Raw genomic sequence first — 14,556 nt, 5'->3', positions numbered from 1 at the left:
AATAGAAACATTACGTTTGGCTGAGGTTGAAGCAACTGATATTGCCAATTAAATTCTTAAAGCAATATATAGATTGGAAATGAACCATGATTTTAATGTATCATGTTCACGCAATCATAATCTGACATGAGTTTAATGTCTCATGTATAATAGATAGCATTTTGATAGGGTTAGGTTGTATATAATCAATTATTGTCATAGAAAATAGTATACTTTATTTCATTATATAAATTGCTATCACCAATATCATGAATTTCACTGTCTCTTAAAAGTACTATCAAGATTCATACAGTATTTTATTTATTTATTTATTGTGGTGATATTTGTTAATGAAATCCAGTAAGTTTCAAGTGTACAATTCAACAGTAAGTCATATACATATTGCGAGCACCCATAGTTAGATTTCTTTCTGTCACCCTTTTACCCTATCTGCCTCCCCTCTCGCCTCCAAACTCTGGTATCCACTAGTCTATTGTCCATGTCCATTAGTCTCTGTTCGTTTGTCATGTTCGTTTGTCGCTTTCAGTTTTATATCCCACATATAAATGATATCATGTGGTTTTCAACTTTTCCTGTCTGGCTTATTTCGCTTAGCATGATTATCTCGAGGTCTGTCCCCGTTGTCGCAAATGGCAGTATTTCATCTCTTCTTATGGCTGAGTAATATTCCATTGTACATATGTACCGCATCTTCTTTTTCCAATTACCTATCGTAGGACACTTCTGTTGCTTCCATGTCTTGGCCACCATGAATAATGCTGCTATCATCATCGGAGTGCAAATAACTTTTTGGATATGTTTTCAAGTATTTGGGGGTCAAATCCAGTAGAGGGATTGCTGGATCATATGATAGATCAATTCTTAGGTTTTCGAGGAACCTCTATATTGTTTTCCATAGTGGCTGCACCAATTTGCAGTCCCACCAGCAGTGTATGAGGGTTCCTTTTTCTCCACGTTGTATCCAACACTGGTTATTACTTGTCCTCTTGATAATAGCTATTCTAACAGGTGCAAGATGGTATCTCATTGTGGTTTTGATTTGCATTTCCCTAATAGCTAGTGATGTTGAGCATCCTTTCATATGTTTGTTGGTCATTTGTGTGGCTTCTTGGGAGAAGTGTCTGTTCAGGTCCTCTTCCCATTTTTTCATTGGATTGTTTATTGTTGTTGTTGTTATTGAATTGTATAAGTCTTTTGTATAATTTGGATATTAGGCCCTTATTGGAGGCATTGCTTGTCAATATATTTTCCCATTCTGATGACCCTCTACCTTGCTGATGGTTTCTTTTGCTGTGCAGAAGCTTTTTAGTTTGATATAGTCCCATTCATTTATTTCTTGCTTTTACTTTGCTTGCCTTTGAGGTCAAATTCATGAAATCCTCTTTAAGTCCAAACTCCATGAGTTTAATTCCTATGCTTTCTTCTATGTCATACAGTATTTTAAAGTATTTTCCTTTAAAATTCTTTCAATGCTGAGATATAATTAGAAAATCGACAATAGTAGCATGTTTTTAATTAGTTAAATCTTTCTCCAGATTACATTTTGATCAATACTGGCCAAAAATAGTCTCCATAGAAATTAGTTTTTGGAATTGTTTTATGAATCTTCTTCAGTCATACAAACATGTTTTTTCTTAAAAATTTTCTTTAAAAATTAAAAAATTAATGTTTTAAAAAAGTGAAATAGACAAACTTAACTCTATATGGTTTTCTTTTGTAAGCAGCAGTGTACCAAGTTGTTGTGGATAGTGCAAATATAAAACTAATTTCATTTTCCACTAAACACTATAGTTTACTTATATCTGGGGGTCTCCTATTGTTTCACTACTCTTCAAGTACATTTCATCTATCTCGTTTAAGTTAAATCAGATTGCTTTAACACAAAGAGTAGCTCCAAGATCATGAGTTAGAGCATGTAAATGGATACTTGACACAACTGGGAAACGAGGCCTTGTTATGCACGAATCTGTTGCATGAATGCCCGTGGAAAGGATTTTAGAAGTTAATTTGTCTTCTCTTTCAGTTAAGTGCTTCTCTTGTTTAAATTCTCCCTGCACTCTGATATGTCACTGTCTTGTGTGTAGGTGGCAGACACTACCCAGAAACCTTTAAGGCATCCAGAAGCATTTTCTTGTTATTTCGAGGACATGAGGAGTAGAAAAGCAATACTGAATTGTTAATTCAAACATTCTACCTTTTAGTTATGACTTATTCTGCTGGTTTCTTGATTAGGGACAGCCATCCTTGCAGTAGCTCTTCAACCGCATGGAGACTTCTCATCCATAAACAACTCAACCTTCTCTATAGCCATCTGTCCCATCTGTCTTTATTTTCCTATCCAGCTTAGAGTCCCTGGCTGATTCACCATTTCCATCACTTACCCACCTCTCCTTCCATTGCATCAGCTTTGGATGAACGTGATCCAGGTCTATATCAGAGCAGCTGACTCATCCTTTAAACTTTTCTTTCCCTCACCTTCATAATTTAATACAAGTTCTATTCATCCTAACTCAAGAAAACCCAAAACCAACCAAACAAAAAACCCCAAAACCCTTGCCATCTGCCTCTTCATTCTATGCCTACCAGAATCCCCCTATGCAAGCCAGCATCATCTCTCGACTGAAATACTGCCATAACTCTCTTATTGGTCTCTCTTTTACTCTTTCCTTTCCTAAACCTAACTCCCCTTTGAGCAGTTAGTTGCCCTTATAAAATGTACTTCACATCTTTCTTTATAAAATGTTCATCACCTCTTCCTTACCTTATTTTCTGTTCAAACAGAAACAAAAAATCCTCAGCAGGTCTTAGAAGGACATGCATAACCTGGCTGTTTCCCATCTTTCTTCCATAGGCCATATCCCTTTTCCTCTCCTTCATTCCACTCCAGTCTCATTATCTTTCTTTCAGTTCCTCGATGATGTCAAATGTCTTTTGTCATGTTATTTCTTCTGCCTGGAATGTTCTCTCTCTAACTTGTCGACTAACTTCTACCCATCCTTTCATCTTAGCAGAAATATACTTTTTCAGAAAGTTTCTCCTTGATCATCTAAGTAAAATAATTTCCTCTGTTATGCCTTCACAGAGAGCCTAGTATTTTTCTCCATAGTCCTTGTCATGGTTTGGCTCGTGTGGTTACTAGCTTAATACTTGGCACCTCAGTGGAGTGGAAACTCCATGAAGGTCAGAAGACCTTTTTCATCTGTTTACTCTTATAGCCCCAGCACAGTGCTTAAACACAAATATCAGCAAATGACTGAGTGAAAGGGATATGCCTGCCCCAAGGTGCCGGCAGGAAAAGCTGTCTTTCTACAGCCTCCATTGGCAACTAAATTCATCAGGTTTACAGAGAAAATCTGCATCCTTATCTCTGTTCCCCTTGGTAGGTTGGAATTTAGGATTCAGATGCTAAGATGTAAAAGTAAGGAACACAATCCAACATGGAAAGAAATTCTAAATAGAGAATAATCCCTCAAATGGCTACATATCTTCACTGTAAGCAGTAATCTCAGTTTTCAACTATTGAGGCTTGAGTTATTTACATGTCTCTAATCCACTTACCTTCAAATCAAGATAATTCCAATGGCTTTGTGTTTAGACTTTCAATTGTGTTATGCATTCACAAGCCATTTTTTTTTGTCAAATGCTGTATTGGTACCATTATAATCTCCTAGGGATTAAAAAAGTATTCATTCTTCTTTACTCTAATATCAAAGTTATGTTTTTAAGTTTTCAATGCTAATAACTTTATGAAATTAATCATAAATTTAAAATGAAATAACAATGAAAATAAATTATCTATATGTCTATCACAATCTTCTCTGATGCAGTTAGTTCTTACTTGACTACCTAGAAGAGGCATGTAGTTTTTAGATTTTTTTCATATACTTTTTATCTTTCCTCTTCTTGCTTGCCTCTGAGCAATTTCATCCTTTACAAACAATGTGAGAATTATGTAAAAAGATGAAAAATTAGCAGTAATAAACTTCACTTTTTCTTAGGGAAAAATATATCTCACAGTGCAGGCTATGTTTTAAGAGTTGACAAAAGAAAAAAAGACTGTCGATATGAAATAAGACTTAAAGTAGATTTAAGTTAGTATTTATTCAAAATACTGAACAATTGCAATGAAATATTCTGTGAGATAGGTGACATTAAACACAAGTTATGTCTCTCTTGATTTTAATCAGTACGACACACAATTTTGCATGAATATATTGATTAGGGAGGGGTTTATGAAAGCGAGGGAGTGGAGAGGTTGAGGTGAGGGTATGCAATGGATGGGTTCTGGGGAATTAGATACTTGGGTCTATGGTGGACGTTATTGCCTATCCAGCACCCATTTAAACTTCCCAACTTGACCCCAGTTTTTGTTCTTGTGTCCACCCCTTTCCTTCTCAACCAATGTACTTAAGCAGAAGCCGATCCCACTCTGAATTCCAGGGGTGGGCCTTATTTTCTATGGATAAATCCAAACCCTGTTTAATAAATGGCTCTGGAACACAGGATTCAATGCCATATGGTCCAGAAATGGGCCCATGAGACATTGAGAGAAACCACCCTGAGAGCTTCTGGGAAAGAACTTACTTGCTCATGATAAAGAGCTACCAGAAGTAATGGGCCTCTATTCATCTTGACATTGTCATCTATACGAGGCCCAGGGCTCTGGCAGCCATTTTGTGGGCAGCTAGAGGATAATGTCTGCAAATGAGATGGACAAAGAACATGGCAGAGAACAGAGCTGGAGCCCTGACTGAACTTCAACCTTATTAGTCTGTTAGCCAATGAATAGCCTTGATTTCAATGCAATTTTTGCTTGAAATATTTATTTCTGGAAGCCAAGACAAACATTTTAACATTTAGGATCCCAATTTATACCTTCTTAATGTTGTTTGTGTTTATTTTTAAAATTTTAAGGTTTGAGTTTTTTTTTCCAATTGTAAAACTAATACACGCTTGTTGTAGAGAACATAGAAAACATTGAAATATACCAAAAAGAATTATTAAAAACACTCAAAATCCCATTACCCCTAGATACCTGCTATTAAGATTTTGAACTAGACTTTTCCTTATGTTTACAAACTTATACATATGTTTTACATGTCTATGTATTCTGATTTAGTGAAACTCACTCTAGTGGGAAATTGAAAACAAACCAAAAAGTCAAACAGATTAATATCTGTGACTATGGAAGTTTATAGTAATTATTAAACTGTGTTATAACTGTTCAGTGTTGTTGAGTCAATGATTGATGGTAATGTTATTCCACATATCCACATACCAGAACTAATCATCAAAGATTTTAAGTAATAACTGTTAAAATATGTTATGCTTTTAAGTGTAATATAATACGGTCTCATAATGTTGTAAAATCAACCAGTTATTAATATGTTCATTTGCTTTTCCTTTCAGTATGTGATGTTTCTTCTTATTTATGGCAAGTCTCACCCTGTGACTGTTTTGGCCCAATCATCATTAGATTTTCCCATTGTCGGGGAGGAAGAAACTTTCCTTTATCCTTCAATGTTCTTTCAGCTGGTCTAACAATTAAATAGACATGAGGCAGATTAATAAGAGAAAATAACCAAATTTAATTACATACATATGCGTAAGAGAGTCAGAGACCCCACATACATGAGAGGTTCAGGGACAGAAAGTTAAAGTGAGATATGTCGCATTCTAAGTTAAGGATGAGCCGAGATGCCTTGGGGCTTCAGAGGGGAGGAAGGTCATGCACAGAATGATAAAAAGAGCAGATGCTCAGTAATTACTAATTTGCCCTCTCCTATAGACAGGTCATAAAAAGTTATTTTGGATTATTAACTCATATTATGGGCAAGGCCCCTAATTTAAATTCTTCTAGGTAGTTAAGGGAGGCAGAAGTTTTTCTTGAGCCTATAGAATCTGTTGCCTTTAGCTCAAAATAAACCATATAACAAAGGCACACCTTAGGGTGAATCATTTGGAACCCTTCCAGTATAATAGTGTATTTAACCAATTATAAGAAAAACGAATGTCTCATATTGATGATTTGGGCAGTGTACACGTGAAGGGTTCAGCTTTCACCAGTATGCTGGGTCAAAACCCCTGGAGTAGGGTCTTACTGGGATGGAAGTTATTTTATTATGGTAGCACCAATCTCTTCAGTTCTAAATGTTTTATTTCCATTATGATTTCCTGATGCATGAATTGATTGGAAGAGTAGGAATATGGGGGTCTACTAGCTGTCTTTTGTTTGTCGATTTCTAACTTAACTACATGGTGGTCAGAGAATGTGGTTACTATGATACCAATCCTTAGACACGTAGAGAGACTTGCTTTATGACCCAGTATGTTAAATTTTTGTACACGTTTCACATTTTCTTGAAAGGAATGTCTATTCTATAGTTATTGGGTATAATGTTCTGCTCGTATTCATCAAAACAAGCTTGATAATTGTGTTATTTGAATTTTCTAGTCCTTCAAAGATTTTTGGTTCCTTTGATCTATGTATTAGTTTTCTGTGGCTGCTGTAACAAATTACCACAAAAGGGTGGCTTTTTAACAACAGAAATATATTATCTCACAATTCTGGAAGCTAGAAATGTAAAATCAAAGCATCAGCAGGGTTGCATTCTCTCTGGAGTCTCTAGGGGAGAATCTATTCCTTGCCTCTTCCAGCTCCAGCAGCTGTTGCCATTTGAGGGGAATGTGGCTGCATCAATTCAATCTCTGCTTCTATGGTCAGATTACCTCTTCTTCTTCTTTGTGTCTCCTGTCTCAGATCTTCCTCTGTCTTTCTCTTAGGAAGATACCTGTCATTGACTTTATGGTCCACCTGGATAATCCGGGATGATCTTCTCAAGATCTTTTAACTTAATTGCATCTGCGAAGAGCCTGTTTCCAAGTAGACTTAACATTCACAAGTTTCAAGGATTAGAGAACATAACTTTTTGGGAGGCTACTATTCAACCCATTGCAATCTATTATGTGAACATCATCTACTCTGATGGTGGATTTCTTTCTTCTTGTATGTCTCAATTTTTGCTTTATATATTTGTGACCGAGTTATCAGAGACACATTTATGACTCTTTTATCTTCCCGTATATTGAATTTTTTATTCCGTAAAGACCTCTCTTTATCTCGTGACACAAACACTCATCCATCTACCCAGAAAGTCTATCAGTTGTTGTTAGTCTGAAAATGACTAATTCTTCCTTCTTCCATTTATTGATTTGCTTGTTTATTTATTTATTTTTTATGCTGGGTATAGAATAGTAAGGTTATATTTCCACCCCTCCCCCCACCTCCCGCAGCATTTCACACAGTTGTCCTTTATTTAATTTTTTTGTTTTGTTTTGTATTTCCAAGGCCCAGAGAATTAAAACCATGCGATTCAAAACATACATGTCTTTCATTAATATAAGAGAATTGCCTGGAATTAAATCATTCTAAGTAAATGTTTCATTAGGCATAGTGCAGAATATATTGGGAAAAATATGTAAAGAAGCTGAAACAAATGTGGGCACTGAAGTGCATGAGGCAATTTCTCAGTGGCTGAAGTGATTCTTCACATTAATCACATATCCGTGGAATTAAAGATTCACTCTCTGCTAGTTTAAATGTAATAAAGCATTTTTCTAGACAACTTTCTTAGCACCCGTAGCTACAATGAGCTTCGCAATTCTCATATTATTGCTAATTTGAGAATGCAGAGAAGTGAGAAACATTACAATAGTTATGTAATCTTTTTTGCCTCTCAAGACACACATAATCCCAAATTTGTAGTCAGATTTGTGAAACAGTACACGTGGATTGGTATTTTTAAGTTTAAAATTTCTGGCCTTAGTGTGTGGAGGAGTTAAGGAGCTTTTTTTAAAAAAAAATCCATGACTATTTTGAACATTTTTTTTTTTACCCACCCTGCTACGTTTCGCTTTTTATTCCCGGTTTTGAGGGTTTGGCTGATGTGGGCCGACGCCCACTAGCAGTCCCACCAAGGGCCATCCAAGGCGGTCTCACACGTTTATAATGTGCGACCCAGGCCCTGTTGTGGTCCCCTGGCTCCGTCCTCAAGCCAAGGCTGCGATGTCCTCTGAGGGGCGAAGGCCGGGCAAACAGGGTGAGCTCAAGCAAAGCACCACCCAAAGCTGGGTCGGTGTCACAACGACTGCCCACTAGGCTTTGCGTTCATCTTCAGCAGCCGGCCAGGATCCCCGTCGTCCGGGCAACCGGATCGAGAACGCGCTTGCGCAGTCAAACGCTCTTATCACGTGAGGCCGGGACAGGGGCGGGCCGAGGAACGCTCATCCGGACTCGTCGCCCCTCCCTCCTCTCCGCGGGGTTGGCCGAGGCGGGGCGAACCTCTGCCCTATTGCGTGCGGGTGACTCACAGCTCCCGCCCCTTTTCGCCTGACTTCCTCGCAGCTCTTTCCTGGCACCACGTGCCCTCCTGGCCGCGCCCCCAGCTGCCCTTTCCAACTGCCTGTTGGAAGCTGCTGTAAAATGTCGTGAAAGGCGCGGCCGCTTTACGGTTGCCTCTCCCAGACCGGAGCCCGGGAGCGCCCACCGCCGTCAATCCTGCCTGTAAGAGTCGGCCCGGCGGAGAGTGAGATCCGGTGCACCGCTTGCTCTCCCCGCCGCGCCTGTTCCGGCCCCCGGCGATGTGAGCTCGAGGAGGCTGCGGTGCCCCCTGGCCCGGGGTTGAGACGGACGGCAGGTGCCTGTGAGGCGGGCGGGTGCTGGGGGCCAGCAGGATGGAGGAAAGCATGGAAGAGGAGGAGGGGGGCAGCTACGAGGCGATGATGGACGACCAGAACCACAACAACTGGGAGGCCGCCGTGGACGGCTTCCGGCAGCCCCCGCCCCCCCCGCCGCCCCGCTCGTCGATCCCAGCCCCTGCCCGAGAGCCTCCGGGGGGGCAGCTGTTGGCGGTGCCCGCGGTCTCGGTGGACAGGAAAGGCCCCAAGGAGGGGCTCCCAATGGGGCCGCCGCCACCGCCGGAGGCCAATGGGGTGATCATGATGTTGAAGAGCTGCGACGCGGCCGTGGCCAAGGCGGTCCCCGCCCCCACCCCCAGCTCCACCATCAACATCAACACCTCCACCTCCAAGTTCTGTGAGTCCAGTCTTTCCGCAGCAGACTTGACTTTCCTCCTCCCCACTCGGACGCCGAATCCGCCCCTTTCCGTGCAGCCCCACTTCCTTTGTTTCCGGCCTGGGTCTTTCCCCCTCTCCCCGTCTCCCTCCCCCACAATTCGGTATCTGCGGCCAGCGCTGGAGCGGCCCTGGCTTCTTGTATTACCTGACCTAGAGAAGCAGCCTGGTACGCACACAGCCCTAAGTTCTCCAAAAGCGATCCTTATCACCACTGGCTGTCACTTAACCTTAGGAAGCTCTTTTCTTCTCCGTCTTATTTCTTAAAGTTTCACCCTCTAACGTGAAGGGAAAATAAGGCATCCTGAGTTTTAATAGGGAGAGAGTCTTTCACTCTTTTTTGCAGTCAGAGAGAGAGAGAAGAAATCTGGCAACTTCTGTTTTGTGCTTTTAGCCTAGCTGTGTTAAGTCAGGAATTAGAAAGTTGACCTATATCTACACCTCGTTCTTTCTCGTCATTGTACACCTGCATCCTGATAGGCAAATGTATGAGATGCTCCTTGAGTAAACTCTTCTTGTGGGAACCGCGACATTCGTTTTGAAGCTAATAATGTATAAAATTATTTTCAAAGCCTACACCTAAGAATAAGCCATTTAGCATGTGTCCACATCCAAAATTCTGTTGAGTGTTGAACTTTGTGTTAGTGATCTGCCTTAACACTCATTTGCAGGCAGAAAAATTTAAGACTAAAATCTGTTTGGTAATCTGAAACTGCCCCCAGCTAGGATGTATGCTTCCATAGCTAGGAAAAAAAAAAAAAAGTGGCTTTGCTTTGAGTGGGCTTTTTTTTGGGTGGGGGGTGGTGAAAATCGAGCATCACCGCCAGATTTTTCTCTCCTATTAATAACTGCGAGTTTTGAATGGCATCTGGTAAAGCAACTGGAGATTTCTAGTTACTAATTTTATCTAGTTACACTTTTATCAGAGTGTACCAGTAATTAATTGTCCAGTTAACACTGCAGAGAAATGTTTGCTTTGATTCAGATGTATAATTATTGCCTTGCACATTTTGTGTGTGTGTGTGGGAACAGCACGTAACCTTACTTATTTGCCTTCAAGATACTGCTTTAGTCAAAGATATTCATATGTAGGTAAGGTTGGTAAGATTTGTATTTTTTTTTTTTCTGTTACGCATACATGAGAATAATGTATAGTTTGTGCGTTGAAGTCTATGTGGTAAAACCAGACCTTGGACAGAGTAGTGTAGCAACCTATCTAAATGCTGAAGGAAGCTTACTTTAGTGTTCAAACAATTCATTTGAAAAGTTCAAAAATCTATAAACAGAAATCAGTAAAATTAGGAACAAAAAGATTTGCCAAACCAAAAAATTGTTCTTTGAAGATTAATAAGCTAGACAGACCTCCGATAAGATTGATCAAGAAGAAAAGATGCAAATAAAATAAGTGAAAAATGGGAAATAATTATAAGCATGAGATTAAAAAAAATAATTTTATGAATTGCTGTGGGTTAATAAATTTGAAAGCCTAGATGAAATATTTAAATTCTTAGAAAACTATGAACTGTGAAAGTTGGTATCAGAAGAAATAGATAGTTCGAACTAATATTTAATAATCTGAAATAGTACTTAAAGACCTCTCCTTTCAAAAACTCTGGACCTGGATAATCTTATAAGTAAGTAACATTGAACTTTTAAATAATACTTAACTCTTTTTCACAAGTTGTTATGGGAAATAGAAAAAAAAAAAAGACACCGAACTCATTTTATGAGGTTAGTGAAACCTTGATTCTAAATCTAAATAAGGATAATATGAGAAAATTATGGATCTGTTTCACTTCCTAACAAAGAGATAAAGATCTTACACAATAAACTAGCTCATCAAGTCAAACGGTGTGTTGAAAGAATTACGATCCATAGAGTTTAAGAGCATAAGCATGGTTTAACATTTATCTATTAATGTAATTTCTCCCATTGATAGGCTAAAGGAGAAAAATGATTATCTTGATACCATAAAATTATTCACCAAAATCCAGGACCTATATATGATGAACTCTTAGCAAGCTCAGAAGATAACTGTGTGAAAATCATAACCAAAAAACCTACAGCAAATAATAATACATAATGGAGGAATTATAGATACAGTCACTTTAAGACTGGTGACAGTAAGGATGCCTCGATCACTGTTACTGTTTAACATGGTAAGAAAGGTCCTGGCTAACACTATAAAAGGAAAAAATGGGAAGTATAAGGATAAGGAAGGGAAACAATAAACTCATTATTTGCATATAATATCACTTACCAGGAAGAACAATTAATTTTTGTAGGTTGATCTTAAATCCAGTAGCCCTGCTAAACTATTAGAACTAGTAAGAGGGTTACTGGATTTAAGATCAACCTACAAAAATTAATAGTGTTACCCTGAACAAGCCCAATCCTGTCTGATCTCAGAAGCTAAGTGGGGTCAGGCTTGGTTGGTACTTGGATGGGAGACCACCTAGGAAGATCAGGTGCTGTAGGTGTAAAAAATAAAAAAGGGATTGTAAGATGACAGGATCCTTGCAATCTGTGAGGTCATCCAAGGGTTGCCTCACCCCCACCCAAAAAAAAAATTAATAGTATTTACTATGCTAGCAATAGCCAACTAATAAAGACAATGAAAAGTAAATATTGTATAAAATAATAGTAACAAAACTATAAAGTCTCTAGGAATTAATGCAAGAATACATAAGACTTGAAGAGAAAATTTTAATAAGGAAGTAGAAGAGGATCTGAATAAGTGGAAAAACTTTTCATGGTCTTGGGTTAAGATTACTTGTTATAAGGATGTTAGTTTTCTCCATTTTTAATCCATAAACTTAATTAAAATACTATCAAAATTCCATTTGGTTTGTCTCACAAACTCAGTCACCTAAATCTAAAATTTATATGGTAGGCAGGATAAAGTTTGTCAATACCTAAATCAGTCTTAGAGATTTGCTTTAATGGGGTTTGCCTTATCAGAAGTTAAGATACTGTTTCAAGGCAGTAACAATAAAAATGAGTATAAATGAAAGAACAAAAAAATAGACTGGGAGAACAAATCAGAGCATAGACTTACTTATGTCTGTTCAGAACTTGAAGGTGGCATTGTAAATCACTGGAGGAAGGAGCCATGTTAGAGAGAGTTGCTCACTATATGTGAACAAACCTAACACCATAAACAAGATGGACTCTGGATAAATTAAAGATCTAAATATGAAAGGAAAAATGGTAAAATTAATAGGAGAGAGGTGCTGTAGGTCTCAGGGACTGGGAAGGACTTCTTACAGCTTCACAAACTTATAAAGCGAAAAATTACTTCGTAGAAAAATGAAAGATTGTCATTCAGTGAAAGATGGATGAAAGAATGGGAGAACATTTGCAGTGCCTAAAATTAACAAGGGATTAGTATGTAGACAAAGGACTACACATCAATAAAAAGGGCAGCGAACCCTGTAGAAAAATAGGCAAAAGATATTAATAGATTACAGCGTAGGAAGTGTAGACAGATGTTTGAAATTATTAAATAACCAGACATGCAAATTAAAATAATCAGTGTCTTCTCTCACCTGGTAGGTTAGCAAACATTAGAAAGCTGGATAGTACCAAGTGGGTGGGGAAATGGGATAGAGGGTCTGCTGGTAGGACTAGCAGTGCAGGGGACCTGTAAGGTTTGAGATGCCCAAAGTCTCCGTAAACTAGATGATTAAAGCCAGCTGGAGTGTTGGTGTAGCCCTGCTCCATGACGGTGAAAGTGTACTTCTGGACTGTTGGATGAAAACAGCTCTGATCCGTTTTTGGAATAGATTTTTAAAAAGCATTTGTTAGCCTGACGGATGAATACTTGGTCTTAGAGACGATGTTGATTTGTCCCTATAAAGAGACCATGTCTGGAACAGCAACTACAAATGTAGTCACCACGTGATCTAATTTGCTATAATCTGTATTCTCTTAGACCTAGCTCCTCTGCTCTGGTCAAATAGGCTAATGAAATTGGAGTACTGTAACAGTCACCATCCGATATCTTTCACGGCTTTGAAGTTGTTCCCCACAGGGCTGTGTTTTGAGTTTATTATTTTGATAGGAAGGGGCACATCCAGGGGACTTTCCTTGGCCCTGCCTACACGATTAGTCCTTACTCCATAGTTCAGGGAGCCAGGATTAACTGTGCTTTCGGAAACTGGGACATGCAGGATGGGTCCATGGTTCTACCGGGCCCACTGTGAGAGGGATTGAAGCCAGAACACTACTTATCAGTGTGGCATCCACAGCTGATATGACTGGTTTACCACAGTGACATTCTGGTCCCCAAGGATTGCTGTCAGCTTAGAGCCAGTGTTGTGTAACTACTGAAAAGCCTGAGTGAGTCTGTTTCCCACATGTACTGTTCCGTAGATAAATAGCTGCGTATTCTATTGGCAAAGGCCGGGAAGAAGACTTTAGGGATGCTCTTGGTGCAGTTTTGTAGAGTCTCCTCAGCGGAACCCATCCTCTCTTCTGTTCCTGGGGCTCTATGTCTGTAAACAGGCTCAATCAGGATAGTAAGTGAGTTGCCTACCATAACTACATTGTGATCATTTAAATCAGGCCTCTGTTAGCTATACCTAGAGGTTTTTTTTCTTCCCATTATACATATCAAGTAATACCTTAATGTGTAGTGCCTGTCTGTTTTCCTAAGGACACCATGGTTAGCCACCACCAGAGATCCAAGCCGTTCTGATAATCAGTCTTGGTCCTGCTGTTTGTTATCGTAATCATGTCCATTGTATATCTGAGGATTAAATGTTTCTACTTATCCCTTATCACCCTGAGAATCCCATTATCCTGTTGGAATCAGGGCACCCCTTTCAATGACAATATTGCCCATCTTTAACCCAGAACTACAAAGGACAGCCACCCCAACATTTTTCAAGGATGTTAGTGCATCCTTCACCCATATTTCTCAATTCCTTGGTGAAGGGTCTTCTGAGAGGACAGTTAGAGGGAGGGAGGAAAAGGGGAGGGAGGGAGGGAGGGAGGGAAAGAGAGAGAGAGAGAGAGAGAGAGAGAGTGTGAGAGTGTGTGTGTGTGTGTTGAATATGATAAAAACATTCTAAAATTCCTGCCATAATAAGTCTGCTTTCATTCCTCCTGCCAAGGAATTCCTGGTGTCCTGACCTTCTTCTCCTTCCTGACTCTCTTCTTCCTCTTCTCTCCCCTTGTCCATTTTCTTTTCTTTCTTCTGTACCTTTTCTTTTCTCCCTCCTCCATTTATATTCAATAAAGTACCTACCTTAGCCATGTAGTTTGATGAATGTTGACTGGTGTAACTATTTGCTCTGGGATTTGGGCAAGCTACTGAAAGTTAGCCTGCTACTGTTATGACTGGGTGCTGGCAGAAGCTGGGAAATTCCTGGGTCAGAGAAAGAAATATGTTGTTCATGGCACAGCAGATAGCGTGAGAAT

The 14,556-nt window shown here is 39.3% G+C and overlaps 1 protein-coding gene across 1 annotated transcript in view; it reads left to right on the top strand.

Moving 5' to 3' along the window:
- Positions 1-8,463: 8,463 nt before the first annotated feature.
- CACUL1 (CDK2 associated cullin domain 1) overlaps positions 8,464-14,556 on the top strand; it is a 54,032-nt gene continuing 47,939 nt past the window's right edge. Inside the window, exon 1 of the mRNA XM_016142522.2 lies at positions 8,464-9,094. Within this exon, the coding sequence (XP_015998008.2) occupies positions 8,734-9,094 (361 nt within the window). The 5' untranslated portion in view covers positions 8,464-8,733. The remainder of the gene's footprint in view (positions 9,095-14,556) is intronic.

The sequence above is a fragment of the Rousettus aegyptiacus genome, unplaced genomic scaffold (assembly GCF_014176215.1).
Source record: "Rousettus aegyptiacus isolate mRouAeg1 unplaced genomic scaffold, mRouAeg1.p scaffold_m13_p_6, whole genome shotgun sequence".
NCBI lineage: Eukaryota > Metazoa > Chordata > Mammalia > Chiroptera > Pteropodidae > Rousettus > Rousettus aegyptiacus.
Note: the sequence above shows the minus strand (reverse complement) of the source record. Positions and strands in the feature narration are given on the sequence as shown.